We start from the raw sequence: 20,582 nt of genomic DNA on the forward strand, positions 1-20,582 counted from the left end.
CATTCATGTTTGTTATAAAAACAAGAAGTGATGCAGTCATTCCTCAACTCTTAGACAAGAGAGACTGGCATGCAGAGTATTGATATTAGCCCTCTGATTACAATGAAGAGCAAAAAGTGCCACTCGGTTCTGGGCTTAACTAGGTCGTTCTTTGCAGCACTTGACCATATAACTGGACAATAATCAAGATAAGATCAAACTACAGCCTGCAGGACTTGTTTTGTGGAGTGTGGTGTCAAAAAAACAAAGCATCTATCACAAACAGACCACTCTCCATCTTTACAACCATTGAATCTATATTTTTGGACCATGACAGTTTACAATCTAAGGTAACACCAAGTTTACTGAACAACAATATAAACGCAACATGCAACAATTAAAAAGATTTTACTGAGTTACAGTTCATGTAAGGATATCAGTCCAAAAAAATTATTTAAATGTGGATTTAACATGACTGGGAATACAGATATGCATCTGTTGGTCACAGATACCTTTAAAAAAAGTAAGGGCGTGGATCAGAAAACCAGTCAGTATCTGGTGTGACCACCAGTTTCCTCATACAGCACAACAGCTCCTTCGCATAGAGTTGATCAGGCTGTTGATTGTGGCCTGTGGAATGTTGTCCCATTCCTCTTCAATAGTTGTGTGAAATTTCTGGATATTGGCGGGAACTGGAACACGCTGTCAATGAGTATGCATACTCAATGAGTGAGTATGCAGGCCATGGAAACTGGGACACTTTCAGCTTCCAGGAATTGTGTACAGGTCCTTGCGACATGGGGCTGTGCATTATCAGGTTTGTTATAACAACAACAAGTTGATGGAGGCGGATGAATGGCACGACAATGGGCCTCAGGATCTCGTTACAGTATCCCTGTGCATTCAAATTGCCATCGATAAATGCAATTGTGTTGTCCGTAGCTTATGCCTGCCCATAGCATTACCCTACCGCCACCACGGGGCACTCCGTTCACAACATTGACATCAGCAAACCGCTCGCTCACACGATGGTTTGTCTGAAATCTGCCTGGTACAGTTGAAACCAGGATTAATCTGTGAAGAGCACACTTCTCCAGTGGCCATCGAAGGTGAGCATTTGCCCACTGAAGCAGGTTATGACGCCGAACTGCAGTAAGGTCAAGACCCCGGTGAGGATGACGACCGCGCAGATGAGCTTCCCTGAGGCGGTTTCTGACAGTTTTTTCAAACCCACTTGCAAACCCACAGTTTCATCAGCTGTCCGGGTGGCTTGTTTTAGACAATTCCACAGGTGAAGAAGCCAGATGGGGAGGTGCTGGGCTGGCGTGGTTTTTTAATTAAAAAAAATATTTTACCTTTATTTAACTAGGTAAGTCAGTTAAGAACAAATTCTTATTTTCAATGACAGCCTAGGAACAGTGGGTTAACTGTCTTGTTCAGGGGCAGAACGACAGATTTGTACCTGGTCAGCTCGGGGATTTGAACTTGCCCAACGCTCTAACCACTAGGCTACCCTGCCGCCCCACTGCGTTTGTAAGGCCGGTTAGACATACTGCCAAATTTTCAAAAACAACATTGGAGTTGGCTTATGGTAGAGAAATGAACATTCAATTCTCTGGTAACAGCTCTGGTGGACATTTCTGCAGTCTGCCAGCTAATTGCACGCTCCTTCAAAACTTGAGACATTTGTGGCATTGTGTTCTGTGACAAAACTGCACATTGACAAGTGTGGCCTTTTATTGTCCCAAGCACATGGTGCACCTGTGTAATAATCAAGCTGTTTAATCAGCTTCTTGATATGCCACACTTGTCAGGTGGTAGATTATCTTGGCAAAGGAGAAATGCTCACTGACAGGGATGTAAACAAATTTTGGCACATTTGAGAGAAATAAGCTTTTTGTCCATATGGAACATTTCTGAGATCTTTTATTGCAGCTTATGAAACATGGGACCAACACTTTACATGTTGCGTTTATATTTTCGTTCAGTATATATGGTTTTGCTCAACTGAAACTGGATACTTACATTCTGTTTTGGATTTGAACGCGTTTCATTTTTTAAACATAATTGAATGAAAAAATACAAGTATGTTTAAAAAATGTTTTTGGGTTGTTTGTATGAATATCTCCCCCCCAACATCGGTTCAGTTTTTTTTTTCTCCCCTGTTTCTATCCTACACAGTAGGTGGCTAACTAAATTAAGCGCTCGTATTGCGTACAGATTTCTAGCACCTGAAACATGCCGCACAAGATGAAAATACATCCACGAGATCGTGCACGTGTTTACATGGTTCTGTATTACCAGCGCTTTGAAAAGTTGATGTAATTATACTTTTAGGTGGATATATTGTTTCCAGTGGAGATTTTAGCATGTAAATCTTGGTTGGGCAAAAAAAAGAGAATATAAGCAGACAATGAAAGCGCTTACAATATTTGATGATTACATTTCTCTAAAACAGGTTATAGACTACATGTGCACCACCAAGTCAGAACAGTAGGCTAAATTATGAGGGGGAAAAGGGACCAAATTATTAGGGTGAGGCACATAGGCTACTAACAGCTTACTACACAAGATGTACTTAGTATTACTTTCTTAGCTACTGTACAGTATACATATCTCCCTGGCATATTACATAATTTATGCATCAGCATACAAGACATTTTTGGACTCACCTTGTTGTGCTGTGCTCACTTGAACAGGAAGGTGGCGCGGCGGTCTTTCTTGGGAAACTTTTGTCATCAAACTTTGTCATCAAAGTCTGGCATTCTCTGGATTTATGGTGCTTTCAAGACAACTGGGAACTCTGAAAAAAACTATGTTGAATCATGATGACATCAGTGATCTTCAGGTTGGTGCTCTAGAAAGATGCCCGAGTTCCTGACTTGCAATTCTGAGTTGGATGACCATTCAAAACGTATTTTCCCAGTCGGAGCTCGTTTTTTTCCGAGTTCCCAGTTATCTTGAACTCTGAAGTCTGATATTTCCCTGTTCTGAGTCTCCAGCGGGGCAGAAGTCATGCTGGATTGACAGAATGGCCAATGTTGAATATTTATCATTTTAAGCTTGGTAAAGAGACCCTTAAACCCAGACTTGGACCACACACCCACTCCACTAAATAGCAGGCTAGTGATTGCTTTGCAATGCTTGCAGTTAGCCACTGATTCCTTCCAAACCACTCATTGTTGAATTTGCAATTTTCCAACTTGTTGAGTAATGTTTATGTCCAATGGCCAATGAGCACCGATAAGTTTTATCTATAATTTCTCTTCATATGAGCCTTCTTGGATGGGCACTTCTAATGTAACTCTATTGCAGCACCCAAGGGGCTTGCATTTTCCAGCTCTACCCTTAGATTTTGTGGTGATGTAGTATCCCCATGAGTGACAGAACACTGAGCCAATCACGGCGCAACTAGAGAACATTACCCCTATGCTCCGTATTTTCCGCTGGCTGACCAACCATTACAGAAAGCACTGAGCTAGGCTGAATCACCTGCATTTTGGAGCTGCCTTACTCAAGAAAGCAAAAAAGAGACCATGTTTGTATGCGGCTTTATTAACTCAATTATTTATTTATTTTACATTGTTTGCAAACTGATATGTGACATGTATTAATGCCAAAATAACATGCAAAACAGGCACAAAAAAAGAGCCCCAACTGTTTTTGCTAAATGAAACACTCGTCGTCTACGAGTTTACAGATCTCTGCCACGGCTGCATTCGCTTGTACCTCCATGATGGAGGCTATTTGAGTGTGTAAAATCATACAGTTAGCCAATGTTAGCTAACGTTAGCAGACCACTGAGAAGCCAGCAAGAATAAGCATGACCTAGCAAGAATAATGCAGCATTCAGGTCCTAGTCGGAACTTGGAGACTCTGACATTTCCGGCTTACTAACTCATTGTAGAAAGATTATCCACACCCAACTCTCGTATCCCTTGCTGGTATCTAACAGCATGTTGCAATACAATGCAAAACAGCAACAAATTATATATTCAGATAGTTGAATTTGCTAAATGTACTGCATTTCAGCTTCATTTCAGCAGAGCATGTGGTCATGAAAGAGAGTTTAGTTCACATTCCTCTGTTGTAGACAACAGATCCCACGGGATTTTCCCCAATTAGAAAAAGGAGATAAATAGACAGTCAACGGACTTAACTGGGCTGTGAAGGGCGAACTGGCGGGGCTGGAACTACGCGGTATACCAACGATAGCCTACACTGCTATTATGACAAACAAAGAAAAGGACAGTGTCATGCTTACGCAGGTGAAAGATCTTTTAAACCAACAAAAATTATTCTACAAGGAGCTGTTACAACTGAAGGAAAATAGCTTCAAAAGCTTTGTCCAAATACTGGTAGATTCAAAAATGGACGATCTGACCAGAGAGGTCCCCGACCTGAAAAACAGCCTGCATTTCTCCTAGGGAGAGCTTGATGAGTTGAAACAAAGACGGCAGCAACATAACTAACTCTGAGTCCAAGAGAAAAGACAACAACACTGTCTGTTAATAATGACAGGGAAACGGTAGTACCTAGAAGGACAATCAAGGCAAAATAATCTCTACTTTGCAAATTCTTCCACTGCAAATCTACCATTCCAGTGTTTTTACTTGCTATATTGTATTTACTTCGCCACCATGGCTTTTTTTTTTTTGCCTTTACCTCCCTTTTCTCACCTCATTTGCTCACATTGTATATAGACTTATTTTTCTACTGTATTATTGACTGTATGTTTGTTTTACTCCATGTGTAACTCTGTGTTGTTGTACGTGTCGAACTGCTTTGCTTTATCTTGGCCAGGTCGCAATTGTAAATGAGAACTTGTTCTCAACTTGCCTACCTTGTTAAATAAAGGTTAAATAAAAAAATATATTAAAAAAATTTGCATAATAGCAAAGTTAACAAGCATATTGGTGTCGAGAATAATGCAGGAGGCAGCAGCAGAACGAGGAGATGAGAAAACAGCCCTTGCCTTATTGTCTTCAGAAAAGTGAGGAGAGGAAACCCGAACTTAATTAGGTTTATAATCAATAGCCTAACTGTTAAATGTGCCTGGCTTTATAAATCATCAATATACCTACAGAAATAAGACAGAGCCTGCTTTTGTTTCCGGTTTGACTGTTTGTTTAATAGCCTAATGGCGCTCAATTAAAATAAAATAATTTGCTGTCATGTTAACAAAGATATATAACCTAAAAACAGGAAAGGTCAAAGTAAAATGGACATTATGGAATGGACTATCAGCAGCATACCACCCTGCATACCACTGCTGGCTTGCTTCTGAAGCTAAGCAGGGTTGGTCCTGGTCAGTCCCTGGATGGGAGACCAGATGCTGCTGGAAGTGGTGTTGGAGGGCCAGTAGGAGGCACTCTTTCCTCTGGTCTAAAAAATATCCCAATGTCCCAGGGCAGTGATTGGGGACACTGCTCTGTGTAGGGTGACGTTAAACGGGTGTCCTGACTCTCTGAGGTCATTAAAGATCCCATGGTACTTATCGTAAGAGTAGGGGTGTTAACCCCGGCGTCCTGGCTAAATTCCCAATCTGGCCCTCAAAACATCACCGTCACCTAATAATCCCCAGTTTACGATTGGCTCATTCATCCCCCTCCTCTCCCCTGTAACTATTCCCCAGGTCATTGCTGTAAATGAGAATGTGTTCTCAGTCAATTTACCTGGTAAAATAACAGAAAAAATTTAATAAATATCACAACTGTTGTCCTGGAGTTTCACCCCATTGTCATGATCAGTATAAGTAAACATGAATTAAGGCATTATCATTTCCTCATCAAAACAACAGGACAAGGTTGTCCCACTCATCAATGAAGCATTGTAGTATACCCCAACCATGACCATATCATCTACTCCAGGGGTAGGCAACTAGACTCAGCTGTGGGCTGAATCTTTCTCAGAGCGAATGGTCAAGGGGATGGAAAATAATTATAATTTGTACACTGCAAAATGACCACATCTAAGCCCAAAGAGATTGTATTGAAAAATAACAAGAATTTCATACCTTGATTACATTGAGATACTTTTTTTTATTTGTGGGAATACTTTAAGCTGAATTCCAAATCCCCTAAATCCTGTTGCTAACCCCTGATCTTCTATGTCTCATTATTTCTTCAGTTCAGTTCAGTTCACCTCGTCCACTTCCCTACTATATCCAAAACCAACAGAATTAGTACTAAGTAGTAGTACTACGTTACATGTCACTATATATGGGCCGTGTGCATTTTCTGTTGGTGTACCCTGAGGTAGCTCCTCTCTGAGAACCTCTTCCCGCAGTGTGTACAGGTGAATGGCCTCTCTCCCGTGTGGACTTTCAGGTGCATCTTCATATGGTGCTGGCGGGAGAACCTCTTCTCACACTGGGGGCAGCTGTAGGGTTTCTCCCCTGTGTGGACCCTCTGGTGCCTCTTCAGGTTGGACGAGTCTGAAAAACTGGCCCGGCACAGGTGGCAGCTGAAAGGTTTCTCCCCTGTGTGCATCCTCTGGTGGATCTGCACCTGTTTGGGCAAACGGAAGGCTTTCCCACAAAATGAACACGGAAAGCGTTTCTCTTTGGCGCTGCCACTTTTACCGATTTCGTCTCTACTACTCTCATTTGTCAATGGGCTTGTGCAGCCATTTAATGTTGAGGCACTGGCATTGTCTGAGGTCTGGTTTAACATTAGAAGAGTGTGAGGAGGATGAAGGCCAGGGAGTGTCTGTGTTGTCTCAGGATCCATGTTCCAGTTGATAGATCCTATAGAAGGCAGGCTGAAGGCAGCATCTGTTAGGGGGTTAACCTGAGGCGCCATCAGTCTCTCTGAATCACAACTATAGGAGCAGGACGGAGCATCGCTAGCCGAGTCAGTGTCTGTTCTCTCCAGCTGCATACCGACACCTCCCCGTCCCCGCAGACAAAATCTACGCCTCGCCCTGGTCTCAGCCAGTCTGTTGTCACGGAGACTAAATTCGGTTGTTGTTTTGTGTTCGACAGTCTGTTTCTGGTTGTGGTTAACAGTGTTGTTCCCCAGCCCAGAGTTAAAGACGCTGTCCCATCCACTGACCTCCACTATGTCGCCTCTAGTCCTGGCCTGCTCAGTGATGTCGTCCCCCGGGCCATTGACTGCACCCGTCTGGGTCTGGGAATCCAAAATGGCCGCCCAGTCTCCTCTGTTCGCCTCCAGCCAACCACCTCAGGAAGCGGTTAGAAAATAGATATTAAAAACATGGCACTGAACTCTACATATGGAGTCTGACTCAATTTCCTGGTCTAGTTCATACATTGTTTTTTTTGTATGTAAACATGACTTCATTTTATGAATGAAGAAAATAAATAAATAATAATAGCCAGGTGCATCGCTATTCCCATTGAATATCTATTATTGTATGTAGGCTATATGTATTTCTCCCTTACCTTGTTCCCCCATCTTTAGTCCACTCAGCAGATCAATGCCCTCTGGTTCGTCTTCTATCGTCTCCTCTTTGACCAGCAGCAGATCAGGCTTCCCATCCTCCACATCTATTGACTGTAAGAGATACAGAGTGAGAGGATGTTGGATCAAGAAATCTGATATGAGCACCCTGCTATGGAGCATCTTCTGATTGGGCAATGAGGGACTGCTATGAGTACTATGCAAACGTGCTAGTTGATTTGATCACTTGACACTCTTTATTGGTTTGCTAATTCAAAGGCATGGTCCCACTATTAAGACAACATTAATCAAGATTTGGGCTTGTATCCACAAAGCGTCTTAGACTAGAAAATTGGTCGTAAGTGCTGAGAATAGAGACATTTTACTACTACTCTTATGGGTAACAATAAAAGCTGTGCATGAAGCCTCTTCTAGTTGACAAATATTTAGGACTTCTCATGAATTGTCCTAACCAGTTAAGAGTTATCAGCAGGTATCTTGATTATAAGAAAAGGCAGAGAGTCAGTGGCTCCTGCACCACATGCAATTGCTTTGGAGTTGATAGAATAGTTAGATATTTCTATATGATCAACCCATAAATAATCTACTCTGAACAAAAACATGAACGCAACAATTTCAAAAAATGTACTGAGTTACAGTTCATATAAAGAAATCAGTCAATTGAAATAAATGTATTAGGCCCTAATCTATGGATTTCACATGACTGGGAATACAGATATGCCTCAGTTGGTCACAGATACCTCAAAAAAAAAGTAGGGCCGTGGATCAGAAAACCAGTCAGTATCTAGTGTGACCACCAGTTGCCTCATGCAGCGCGACACATCTCCTTCGCAAAGAGTTGATCAGGCTGTTGAGTGTGGCCTGTGGAATGTTGTCTCACTCCTCTTCAATGGCTGTGCGAAGTTGCTGGATATTGGCAGGAACTGGAACACGCTGTCGTATACGTCAATCCAGAGCATCCCAAACATGCTCAATAGGTGGGTGACATGTCTGGTGAGTATGCAAGCCATGAAAAAAAACAGGGACATTTTCAGCTTCCAGGAATTGTGTACAGATTCTTGTGACATGGGGCTATGCATTATCATGCTGAAACATCAGGTGATGGTGGCGGATAAACAGCACGACAATAACCCTCAGGATCTCGTCACGGTATCTCTGTGCATTCAAATTGCCTTCGACAAAATGTAATTGTGTTAATTATCTATAGCTTATGCCTGCCCATACCATAACCCCACCACCACCACCACGGGGCACTCTGTTTACAACGTTGACATCAGCAAACAGCTTGCCCACATGACGCCATACACATGGTCTGTGATTGTGACACCGGTTGGACGTACTGCCAAAATCTCTAAAACTACGTTTGAGGTGGCTTACGGTAGAGAAATTAACATTCAGTTCTCTGGCAACAGCTCTGGTGTACATTCCTGCAGTCAGCATGCCAATTGCACACTCTGTGGCATTGTGTTGTTTGACAATGCTGCACATTTTAGAGAAGGGCCTTTTATTGTCCCCAGCACAAGGTGCACCTGTGTACTGATCGTGCTGTTTAATCAGCTTCTTGATATGCCATACCTGTCAGGTGGATGGATTATCTTGGCAAAGGAGAAATACTCACTAACAGGGCTGTAAACTAATTTGTGCACGTTTGAGGAAAATAATAAAATAAATTGTGCATATGGAACATTTCTGGGATCTTTTATTTCAGCTTATGAAACATGGGACACAATTTACATGCTGTGTTTATATTTTTGTTCAGTATAGATCAACATGCAACAGTAGGCTATCTTTTGCGCTTTTGACAATGATTTTACATGAGGCCTAAGTCACATGATATGCCTAAATACTGATAACCACTAGGCTAATAAATAATAACATTTTTCTTTTGATTATTCAATTAACATACATCATGTTATTTCAAGTTATGAGTTGGGCAACTGATTTATAAGCAATTGACAGCATCTAGGGCCTATGCGTTTGGTGATTAATGACCTTTCAAACGTTTTATGCAACATTATCGGCAGGTGAGTTGATGCCTAGTCTACTGTGCCAAAGGTAATTTAGAGAGTTGTTAAACGGAAGTGATGAGTGTGTTGATATAACAGCAATCCAAATTCTACTTTTAACAACCATACTGTATGATTCAGTACAATATGCCTATCACATTATTGAAAAAAATCAGAATTTGTTTAAAAAAAAAATAGATTTTTTTTTTTTTTTTTAAGATTATGGATGCCAACATTAGGAAAGAATTAGGAGAAGGAAAAGTTGTCGTGTCAGGTGAAAGTTATAAAACGTTTTACCACTGCAACATTTGACGGACAGTTACATTCACCGTTGTAGTCTGAAGCGTGCTATAGCATTCAAAGCTGGCGATGCCTCATTGCGATAGTTTATACCCCATCATTTGCAACAATGTTAATGAGCGTCATCACCGTCTTTCCTTTGCAGTAACTCAAACTGTCATGATCACCAGCAGAGAAACTTTTATGAGTTAATTTTACTCCTGGCTCAGAGTTTGTCTGGGGAGTGTCAAGAACATCATCCTAAAACCTACTCTGAGCTGGGAGTTTTTATTGGTCTGAAACAGGTTTTAAAATGATTCCTACGACCTTTTCTGAGATGGTTTGTGGATATGGGCTCTGTGCAAGCTTCACACAACCACGGTGAATGTGACTGTACATCACATGTTGCAATGGTAAAACGTTTGATCTCATTTTTGTCTGATAAAATCAATTTGCCTACTCTTAATTCTTGGCAAATATGTTGGCATGCATAACCTGAAGGTTGAAGCAGAATTTTTATAATTGTACCGTTATATCAACACACTCGTCACTGCTGTTTAACAACTCGCTTTGGCTCAGTTGTCATGAAATCACATGCCGAAAGTGTTGCATAAAATGTTTGAAAGACCTATAATTTTCCTCGAACACTGTTACGGATACAGGTATTCTGTATGTATCCTGTGTGTTTCTTTTCTCTCCTTCTCCCCTACTCACAGGTGACAATCATCATTCCCCAATCAGTCATCAATCAGTCGCTAATCAGAAGACACCTGCTCCTTTTCTCCTACCCAATCACAGTCCCTTTCCCTTGGTTTAAAAACCCTATCAGTTGTGTTCTCTGGAGCTTGATCTCTTTGTGTAGCCATCTCTCTGTAAATGCCATATGTTTGTAGATCTCTTGTGTGGTTTAGCATCTACATGTCACTTTGTCCCCACCTGTGAGTATTGTGTTTGGTTATGGTGTTTGTTTGATGGTGGGAAAAGGGAGTAACCAGACAAGTTGCCCTTGGGCATACACTACCCATAGGTAAACGTTGTTAAATACACTAGTTAGACCTGGGCGGACCACCCACTGTATTTTTGGTTAGTTAGTTAGCTGTTGGTGAAGTAGGCTAGTCTAACTTAGGGGTATTTTTGGATACTTATTATTTCTTTCCTTGGGTCTCACTGTTACTTTGTCACTGTTACACAATGCATGAGTTATGTTACGGGTCTCGTTACCATCCCCCCCCCCCCAGACTGTCGGGCCAAAGGGATTCGTAACAAACACAATTTCACAACTTAAAAGGCATTCCCCATTTAGCTATATTTTTTTAACGTGATATTGAGCTCCAAAGGGATATCTTAAAATAACATGTAGGTTACTTAAATAATAAAAATAAAAATGTGATTCTTTATTAGCCTATGTGGTTATAAGAATTTAGGCATATCATGTGAAATCATAAAAAAACAAGATATTGTTGCATGTAGGTCTAGATTATTTATGGATGTATCAATATTAACATCTTTCAACAACTCCAAAGCAATTGCATGTGGTGCAGGAACCACTGACGCTGCATTTTTCTATTATCAAGGCACCTGCTGGTAACTCTTAACTGGTTAGGACAGCTCAAGGTGTCATTAATTCACTACAGCGCCTTTGGAAACTATTTAGACCCCTTGACTTTTTCCACATTTTGTTACAGCCTTATTCTAATATGGATTACATTAAAAAAACAATTCCTCAGCTATCTACACACAATACCCCATAATAACAAAGTGAAACTATTTTGTTCTAAGAACCTCTTCCCACAGTGTGTACAGGCGAATGGCCTCTTCCCCGTGTGGACCTTCAGGTGCATCTTCCTATGGTGCTGGTGGGAGAACCTCTTCTCACACTGTAGGATTTCTCCACAGTGTGGACCCTCTGGTGCCTCTTCAGGTTGCCAGCCTGGGCTAAGTACATGTGACACTGGGTACAGCTGAAGGATTTCTCCCGTGTGGAACTACTGGTGGAACCACCTTCTGGAAGCAGCTGAAGCCTTTGTTACAGAACATGCAGAGGAACCGTTTATCTTTACTACCACCCGATGTGGCTTCCTCTCCCAAAACCTGGGCTCTAGCCCTGTCATTTGAGTTCAATACCTGATCGAAAAGGCCATGTGAAGCTAAGCTTTCCATGTAGTCTAAGAAGTCTCTGTCCTGTCAGTGTCCATCTCCTAGGTGGCTATCTGCATACCATGTGGAAGGAATGTTGCCCTCCACTTTATCTACGACCAGACCCCCCCCTTTCTTATCTAGGCACCCTTCAGTGTATACACTACTACTGTACTGGTTCCAGTCCCCTCTAGACAGATCAGTCTGTCTTTAAACCCAAGGATATGTTGCCAGGTCCATCTCTGTAGTGTAAGAACAAGACAGATCATCAACACCAGTGTATAACGCATCACCATCTACACAGGAATTAACAGCCCTTTGGCTCTGGTGAAATACCGGTAGATACTCTGAGCCGGGAGCAGGAGGACAGCCCAGTCTCCCCCAGCCCCTCTGGGTCTGATCCGTGGACAGATCCGGTGCGCAAGAGAGAGCCTGTGTTACAGTTAAAGTCTCTGACATTAGGATGGCGTTCGGCGTGCCACTGACCTCCGTGATGTTGTGTCGTGGGTCCTCTCCTTCATTCCTCTCCTGCTTGACCAGGGACGATCCTCTAGGGCTTGCAGCCTCTGCATCCTGACACAAGAGGGGAGGTTATTACCGGTACATGAGTAGAATTGGATAACAATGTCATAGGGAAGTCTCACAAGCTTCGCTATGGCAAATAAATGAGGATGTACATGTAAGCAAGTGAATAGCTGAGGGGAGTCTTTCTGAAATGAACTGGCCACATTTGATGTACTGTTACACTAACCTCTATCACAATAACGTGCTGAGTTGAGGTTCCACTCCCCTCATCAACAGTGATTGGTTGGTCATCGCTCCATGTATTGTGTCCCGCTGGCTTCACAAAGCTCCTGTGGCCTCCAGTGAGATGTCCTTCACCTGAGAGTGTGATTGGGGGGGAAAGACGTGGTTAGGATAGGTACTGTCAATGCTGAACGCTATATTGTACAATATTGAGTTTTGACACTGTCTAGAATTGACCAGAATGTAAGGTTACACTTTGCATAACTTCTTGATATACTATTTCTAGATTGATTGATTGATTATGTTCCATTCATCATATTGTTTTCAATTAGTAAATGCAGTAAATCTAGAATATGATATTGTGTCTTTGTGCAAGATAGTATGCAATAATTCCCCTGATTACTTAGCTATCCAAAAACTGACCAAGACCCAATTATGGTTAACACATCTAGTCACACATGTGCACAGGGTGCCCCGCTGCCTCGGCCTGCAAAATGTACCTCTTTCCATTCCTCTGTTTCGGTCGAGGATCTTGACACTACTTGGACGTCTGGAGAGTGCGCGCTCTCGCGTTGTCCTCTCTGCGCGCTCCCGTGACACCTTTAGCTCCAGTAGCTGTAGTTTCCTCCGCAATGTCCTGTTTTCTTTCTGGCTTTGAGTTATTTCCAAACGAAACACTGCATAGTCGTCGTCTACGAGTTTACAGACTTCTGCCACGGCTGCATTCGCTAGCACCTCCATAATGGAGGCTATTTCAGTGTGAAAAACCATGGCCATTGTTTGCTAACGTTAGATGTTATCCATGTAACGCCAGCTTTTATCAACCAAGTCCTGTCTCCAACGCGAATAAAAGACTACCTGGCGTAAGTATGTGATGCTGAGCAGTTAAATTAGTAATATTTTGAATTCCATCGTGTTAATGGCCTAATAAAAAAGCTAACGAGAAAATGGTTCTTGGTCATGTTTACGTCCGTACTTATCTGGGTTTTAAATGGCGGTTGGCAACCAACAAGTTGCATTACCGCCACCAATTGGACTGGAGTGTGAGTCCATTACACGTTATACAAAAAAATGGGGAAAAGGAAAGAACGTCCCAACCCACTAACCCCCACAGTGGAAACCAATATTTCTATACTATATACTAACTCAAGATAGACCAGAGTTTGTCGTTTCCGATGGGGGCAAATGAATCATAGTGGGCAGAACAAGGAGGTAGGCAGAGCCAAGCACAAGCTAGTGAGATCCTATTGGTGCGTTCTAGCACTTATTTGCCTATTTCCGTTAGGGGACGCATAGTCTGAAGTGCGCTCGTGCAATAACTAAATTCTAAACGCATTTTTTGGGGAAACTTTGGCAAAGAGTAAAGTCTACAAAACACAAATTCTCTGTTACAAATTCTAGTTCTGGAAACAAAACTGAATGGAGATCAAATGTTTAATAGATGAGAAAATTTGCTGGAAAATCCATATTGCTCCATCTTCTCCCACTTCTGGCCACTGGGCTTCCTCTCATCACCATATTTGGAAGTGAGTGGAAATGCCAACCGGATGCTTCACATTAATACATCTGGTGAAATATCTGGCTCATTGTTCTATCTGTGGTGGCGGTGTTATTATATCTAAAACCTAGCGGTCAAACGGGGAAATGGTTCCAATCGTTTTTCAACCATTTATTTTTCCCATTGAAGATTTTAGAAACATTTATAACAAGGGATGTGTTTCGTGTAGCATTACCCTGGTGTGATGTTTTGATAACCATGTAAATCTCCCGAACATGGTGAATTTGATCAATATTCAGCTCTATTTTCTCTGATTCTAAAATGCTAATTAGCATCAAAGTAGACATCATGCAAGACTAAAAATCCCTGCACATCATATCTAGCTGGCACCTTTGCTAACAGGTAAATTAAGAAATTTAGCCAATTTATTCAATACTACATTTAGCTATCATTGGATAGGTAATCCAGAGATTCTTACCTTTGCCTCGATTTTGCAGTCTCGTCCAGATCATCATGACATTTGTAGTTATTTATGCCACATTAGCAGCCGATTAGCATTTCATTTGTTGCGGGGTAAATACAGGCGAATATATTGATAAAAGTCACCTTTGTCCGAGAGATTTACAGTGCCTTCGGAAAGTATTCAGATCCCTTGACTTTTTCCACATTTTGTTACAGCCTTATTCTAAAATGTATTATTCTTTTTTTCCCCCTCAATCTACACACAATACCCCATAACGACAAAGCAAAAAAAATTTTTTTTAATGTTGCTAATTTATTAAATATAAAAACTGAAATATCACCTTTACATAAGTATTCAGACCCTTTACTCAGTACTTTGTTGAAGCACCTTTGGCAGTGATTACAGCCTTGAGGTTTCGTGGGTATGACGCTACAAGCTTGGCACACCTGTATTTGGGGAGTTTCTCCCATTCTTCTCCAGATCCTCTCAGGTTGGATGAGGAGCCTTGCTGCAAAGCTATTTTCAGGTATCTCCCGAGATGTTCGATGGTGTTCAAGTCCGGGCTCTGGCTGGCCACTCAATGACATTCAGAGACTTGTCCGGAAGCCACTCCTGCTTTGCCTTGGCTGTGTGCTTAGGGTCGTTGTCCTGTTGGAAGGTGAACCTTCGCCCCAGTCTGAGGTCCTGAGTGCTCTGGAGCAGGTTTTCATCAACGTTCTCTCTGTACTTTGTTCTGTTCATCTTTCCCTCGATCCTGACTAGCCTCTCCCAGTCCCTGCTGATGAAAAACATCCCCACAGTATGATGATGCCACATGCTTCACTGTAGGGTTGGTGCCAGGTTTCTTCCAGACGTGACGCTTGTCATTCAGGCCAAATAGTTAAATCTTGGTTTCATCAGACCAGAGAATCTTGTTTCTCATGGTCTGAGAGTCCTTTAGGTGCCTTTTGGCAAACTCCACGCGGGCTGTCATGTGCCTTTTACTGAGGAGTGGTTTCCGTCTGGCCACTCTACCATAAAGGGTTGATTAGTGGAGTGGTGCAAAGTTGGTTGTCCTTCTGGAAGGTTCTCCCATCTCCACAGAGGAACTCTAGAGCTTTGTCAGAGTGACCATCGGATTCTTGGTCACCTCCCTGACCAAGGCCTCTCTCCCCCAATTGCTCAGTTTGTCCAGGCAGCCAACTCTAGGAAGACTCTTGGTGGCTCCAAACTTCTTCCATTTAAGAATGATAGAGGCCACTGTGTATTTGGGGACCTTCAATGCTGCAGAAATGTTTTGGTACCCTTCCCCAGATCTGTGCCTCAACACAATCCTGTCTCGGAGCTCTACGGACAACTCCTTCGACCTAATGGCTTGGTTTTTGCTCTAGAATGCACTGTCAACTGTGGGACCTTTATATAGACATGCCTGTGCCTTTCCAAATTATGTCCAATCAATTGAATTGACCAGTTATCAATACGTAATGCCAGATTAAGCCTACACGAAACACAGCCCTTAATTATTATAACAAAAATGTACCCCCTTTTTCTCCCCAATTTTGTGATTACGATCTTGTCTCATTGCTGCAATTCCCCAACGGGCTCGGGAGAGGTGAAGGTCGAGTCATGCGTCCTCCAAAACATGACACGCCAAGCCGTGCTTCTTAACACCGCTTGCTTAACCCGGAAGCCAGCTGCACCAATGTGTTGGAGGAAACACTGTTTAACTGACGACCGTAGTCAGCCTGCAGGCGCCCGGCCAGCCACAAGGAGTCACTAGAGCGCCCGGCAAAACTCTTCCCTAACCCGGACAACGCTGGGCCAATTGTGCGCTGCCCTATTGGACTCCCGAGCACAGCCTGGGATCGAACACAGTTTTTTTGTACACATGACAGGAGTTTACACGTTTTTGTTCCAGCCTTTCACAAATACCTCGTTCAACTAATTGTGGTCTAAATTGTAGACCATGAATAGTTGAACATGGTGTTTGTGCTGGGCAGAAAATAAAAACTTTAAATACCAACCATATACAGTGCATTCAGTAAGTATTCAGACCCCTTTTTCCACATATTGTTACATTACAGCTTTATTCTAAAATTGATTAAATGTTTTTTTTTTTAATCTATGGCAAGAACTGAAAATCATCAACAACAAATTTGATAGAGCTTAAAGAATTTTGAAAAGAATAATGGGCAAATGTTGCACAATCCAGGTGTGGAAAGCTCTTAGAGACTTACCCAGAAAGACTCACAGCTGTAATCGCTGCCAACAGTGCTTATACAAAGTATTGACTTGAATACTTGAGATATTTCTGTATTTAATTTTCAATAAATTCACACACGTTTAAAAAAAAAAAAAAAACATGTTTTCACTTTGTCATTATGGGGTATTGTGTGTAGATGGGTGAGAAAACAAATATATTTAATCGCTTTTGAATTCAGGCTGTAACACAACAAAATGTGGAATAAGTAAAGGGGCATGAATAATACTTTCTGAGGGCACTGTACCTCTCGTGGTGAACGCCAATCCTGACTCTGTCTGTATTCGTGGGGTAACCATGAGGTAACTTTTTTGTTGACAAGATAAAGTTAGGGATGATATGCAAACAACAAATGCTGAGCCTTCATATTCATGCTTAACGTACCAAATAATGAAAGACAAGCACTGTAGTTTTGAGTTCAGCAAAGTGGGTGTGGAAGAGATGAGTGTTGGTATCTATAAATAAAGACAAGCTGGATGGGAAATTGCTGAGGTTGGTAGTGGAATAGATTGCGACTCCTGTTTGCCACATCTTCAATTTAAGCCTAGAAGACGGTGTGTGCCCTCAGGCCTGGAGAAAGGTTAAGGTCATTCCGCTGCCCAGAAATAGCAAAGCACCCTTTAATTGTTTAAACAGCCGACCAATCATCCTTTCACCAGTTTTTACCAAGCTTTTAGATAAAAAAAATACAAAAAAGTTATTTTACAGAAAACAAATTAACAACAGACGTTCAGCATGCTTACAAGGAAGGGCACTCAAAATGCTCTGCACTGATGATTGGCTGAAAGAAATTGATAGTATGAAGATTGTGGAAGCGGTTTTGTTGGGCTTCAGTGCAGCTTTTGTTATTATTGATCATAACCTATTTCTTACGGCACAACAGGGACTGTGAAGACACAAAATATATCAAAATGGCTGTGTATTGTAATTTAAACTGTATTGTGTTATATAAATGGGGGCCTTGCAGGAGCCGGAACGGTTTACAGGGCAGGAGCCATCTCCTGTTTCTGAAGTGTGAGGCAGAAACAGGAGATTGCGGTGTACAAAACATTAGGAACGATTGCTCTTTCCATGACATAGACTATCCAGGTGAAGCTATGATCCCTTATTGAAGTCACCTGTTAAATACACTTCAATCAGTGTAGATGAAGTGGAGGAGACAGGTCTAAGAAGTATTTTTAAGCCTTGAGACAATTGAGACATGGATTGTGTATGTGTGCCATTCAGAGGGTGAATGGGCAAGACAAAAGATGTAAGTACCTTTGAACGGGGTAGGGTAGTAGGTGCCAGGCACACCGGTTTGTGTCAAGAACTGCAATCCAGGGCCAGAGGTCCAGTCTCTACCGCCATCAACACAACAGGTCCTACTGGATTGCTGACTGTAAACACAAATTGTACATTAGAGCATATTAAGGTTTACAGTATACAGTTGAGGTTGGAAGTTTACATACACCTTAGCCATTTAAACTCAGTTTTTCACAATTCCTGACATTTAATCCAAGTAAAAGTTCCCTATCTTAGGTCAGTTAGGATCACCACTTTATTTTAAGAATGCGAAATGTCAGAATAATAGTAGAGAATTATTTATTTCAGCTTTTATTTCTTTCATCACATTCCCAATGGGTCAGAAGTTTACATACACTCAATTAGTATTTGGTAGCATTGCCTTTAAATTGTTTAACTTGGGTCAAACGTTTCGTGTAGCCTTCCACAAGCTTCCAACAACAATTTGAGTGAATTTTGGCCCATTCCTCCTGACAAAGCTGGTGTAACTGAGTCAGGTTTGTAGGCCTCCTTGCTCGCACACGCTTTTTCAGGTCTGCCCACAAATTTTCTATGGGATTGAGGTCAGGGCTTTGTGATGGCCACTCCAATACCTTGACTTTGTTGTCCTTAAGCCATTTTGCCACAACTTTGGAAGTATGCTTGGGGTCATTGTCCATTTGGAAGACCCATTTGCGACCAAGCTTTAACTTCCTGACTGATGTCTTGAGAAAGTGGTGATCCTAACTGACCTAAGACAGGGAATTTTTACTAGGATTAAATGTCAGGAATTGTGAAAAACTGAGTTTAATTGTATTTGGCTAAGGTGTATGTAAACTTCTGACTTCAACTGTAGGTAGAGATATTAAAATGACTATGCATAGAGTAGCAGCAGCGTAGAGGAGGGGGGGGGGGGCAATGCAAGTAGTCTGGGTAGCCATTTGATTAGATGTTCAGTAGTCTTATGGCTTGGGGGTAGAAGCTGTTTAGAAGCCTCTTGGACCAAGTCTTGGTGTTCCGGTACCGCTTGCTGTGCGGTAGCGGAGAGAACAGTCTATGACTAGGGTGCCTGGAGTCTTTGACAACTTTTAGGGCCTTCCTCTGACACCGCCTGGTATAGAGGTCCTGGATGGCAGGAAGCTTGGCCCCAGTGATGTACTGGGCCGTACGCACTTCCCTCTGTAGTGCCTTGCGGTCGGAGGCCGAGCAGTTGCCATACCAGGCATTGATGCATCCCGCCAGGATGCCCTCGATGGTGCAGCTGTAAAACCTTTTGAGGATCTGATGACCCATGCCAAATCTTTTCAATCACCTGCGGGGGAAGAGGTTTTGGTGTGCTTGGACCATGTTAGTTTGTTGGGGATGTGGACGCCAAGGAACTTGAAGCTCTCAACCTGCTCCACTATAGCCCCGTCGATGAGAATGGGGGTGTGCTCGGTTCAACTTTTCCTGTAGTCCACAATCATCTCCTTTGTCTTGATCACGTTGAGGGAGAGGTTGTTGTCCCTGCACCACACGATCAGGTCTCTGACCTCCTTCCTATAGCTGGTCTCATCGTTGTCGGTGATCAGGCCTACCACTGTTGTGTCATCGGCAAACTTAATGATTGTGTTGGAGTCGTGCCTGGCTGTGCAGTCATGAGTGAACAGGGAGTACAGGAGGGGACTGAGCACACACCCCTTGTTGTTACCTACCCTTACCAGCTGGGGGCGGCCCATCAGGAAGTTCAGGATCCAGTTGCAGAGTTTTTAGTCCCAGGTTCCTTTGCTTAGTGATGAGCTTTGAGGGCACTATGGTGTTGAACGCTGAGCTGTAGTCAATGATTAGCATTCTCACATAAACTCAGCAAAAAAAGAAATGTCCTCTCACTGTCAACTGCGTTTATTTTCAGCAAACTTGACATGTTTAAATATTTGTATGAACATAAGATTCAACAACTGAGACATAAACTGAACAAGTTCCACAGACATGTGACTAACAGAAATGTGATAATGTGTCCATGAACAAAGGGGGGGGTCAAAATAGAAAGTAACAGTCAGTATCTGGTGTGGCCACCAGCTGCATTAAGTACTGCAGTGCATCTCCTCCTCATGAACTGCACCAGATTTGCCAGTTCTTGCTGTGAAATGTTACCCCACTCTTCCACCAAGGCACCTGCAAGTTCCCAGAAATTTCTGGGGGGAAATGGCCCTAGCCCTCACCCTCTGATCCAACAGGTCCCAGACGTGCTCAATGGGATTGAGATCCGTACTCTTCGCTGGCCATGGCAGAACACTGACATTCCTGTCTTGCAGGAAATCATACACAGAACGAGCAGTATGGCATTGTCATGCTGGAGGGTCATGTCAGGATGAGCCTGCAGGAAGGGTACCACATGAGGGAGGAGGACGTCTTCCCTGTAACGCACAGCGTTGAGATTGCCTGCAATGACTGATTGCCTGCAACAAGCTCAGTCCGATGATGCTGTGACACACCGCCCCAGACCATGACAGACCCTAAACCTCCAAATCGATCCCGGTCCAGAGTACAGGCCTCGGCGTAATGCTTA

The 20,582-nt window shown here is 42.6% G+C and overlaps 2 protein-coding genes across 3 annotated transcripts in view; both read right to left on the bottom strand.

Annotated features, from left to right (window-relative positions):
* LOC120034862 (protein glass-like) overlaps nt 1-20,582 on the bottom strand; it is a 467,553-nt gene that overhangs the window by 206,752 nt on the left and 240,219 nt on the right. The window lies entirely within an intron of this gene.
* Nucleotides 5,582-12,611, bottom strand: LOC120034867 (zinc finger protein 33B-like). 2 transcript variants are annotated; one of them, XM_038981519.1, is made up of 4 exons: nt 12,576-12,611; nt 12,311-12,397; nt 7,385-7,496; nt 5,582-7,162 (listed from the first exon to the last, which is right to left on the bottom strand). In XM_038981519.1, exons 3-4 carry the CDS (start codon nt 7,395-7,397, stop codon nt 6,195-6,197), a joined length of 981 nt encoding a protein of 326 aa, XP_038837447.1. In that variant the 5' UTR covers nt 7,398-7,496; nt 12,311-12,397; nt 12,576-12,611; the 3' UTR covers nt 5,582-6,194. The 2 variants fall into 2 exon arrangements, with proteins under 2 accessions (XP_038837447.1, XP_038837446.1); XM_038981518.1 differs by lacking the exons at nt 12,311-12,397; nt 12,576-12,611 and having other exon boundaries at nt 7,385-8,094.

The sequence above is a fragment of the Salvelinus namaycush genome, chromosome 42, assembly GCF_016432855.1.
Source record: "Salvelinus namaycush isolate Seneca chromosome 42, SaNama_1.0, whole genome shotgun sequence".
Classification (NCBI taxonomy): Eukaryota; Metazoa; Chordata; class Actinopteri; order Salmoniformes; family Salmonidae; genus Salvelinus; species Salvelinus namaycush.

What these genes read in the sequence shown, in the direction of transcription:
- LOC120034867 (XM_038981518.1), bottom strand. Translation starts at nt 7,565, where the DNA reads ATGCTCCATAGCAGGGTGCTCATATCAGATTTCTTGATCCAACATCCT. An exon ending in ACTAAAGATGGGGGAACAAG is followed by an intron (nt 7,163 to 7,384) that starts GTAAGGGAGAAA and finishes CCGCTTCCTGAG; the next exon opens with GTGGTTGGCTGGAGGCGAAC.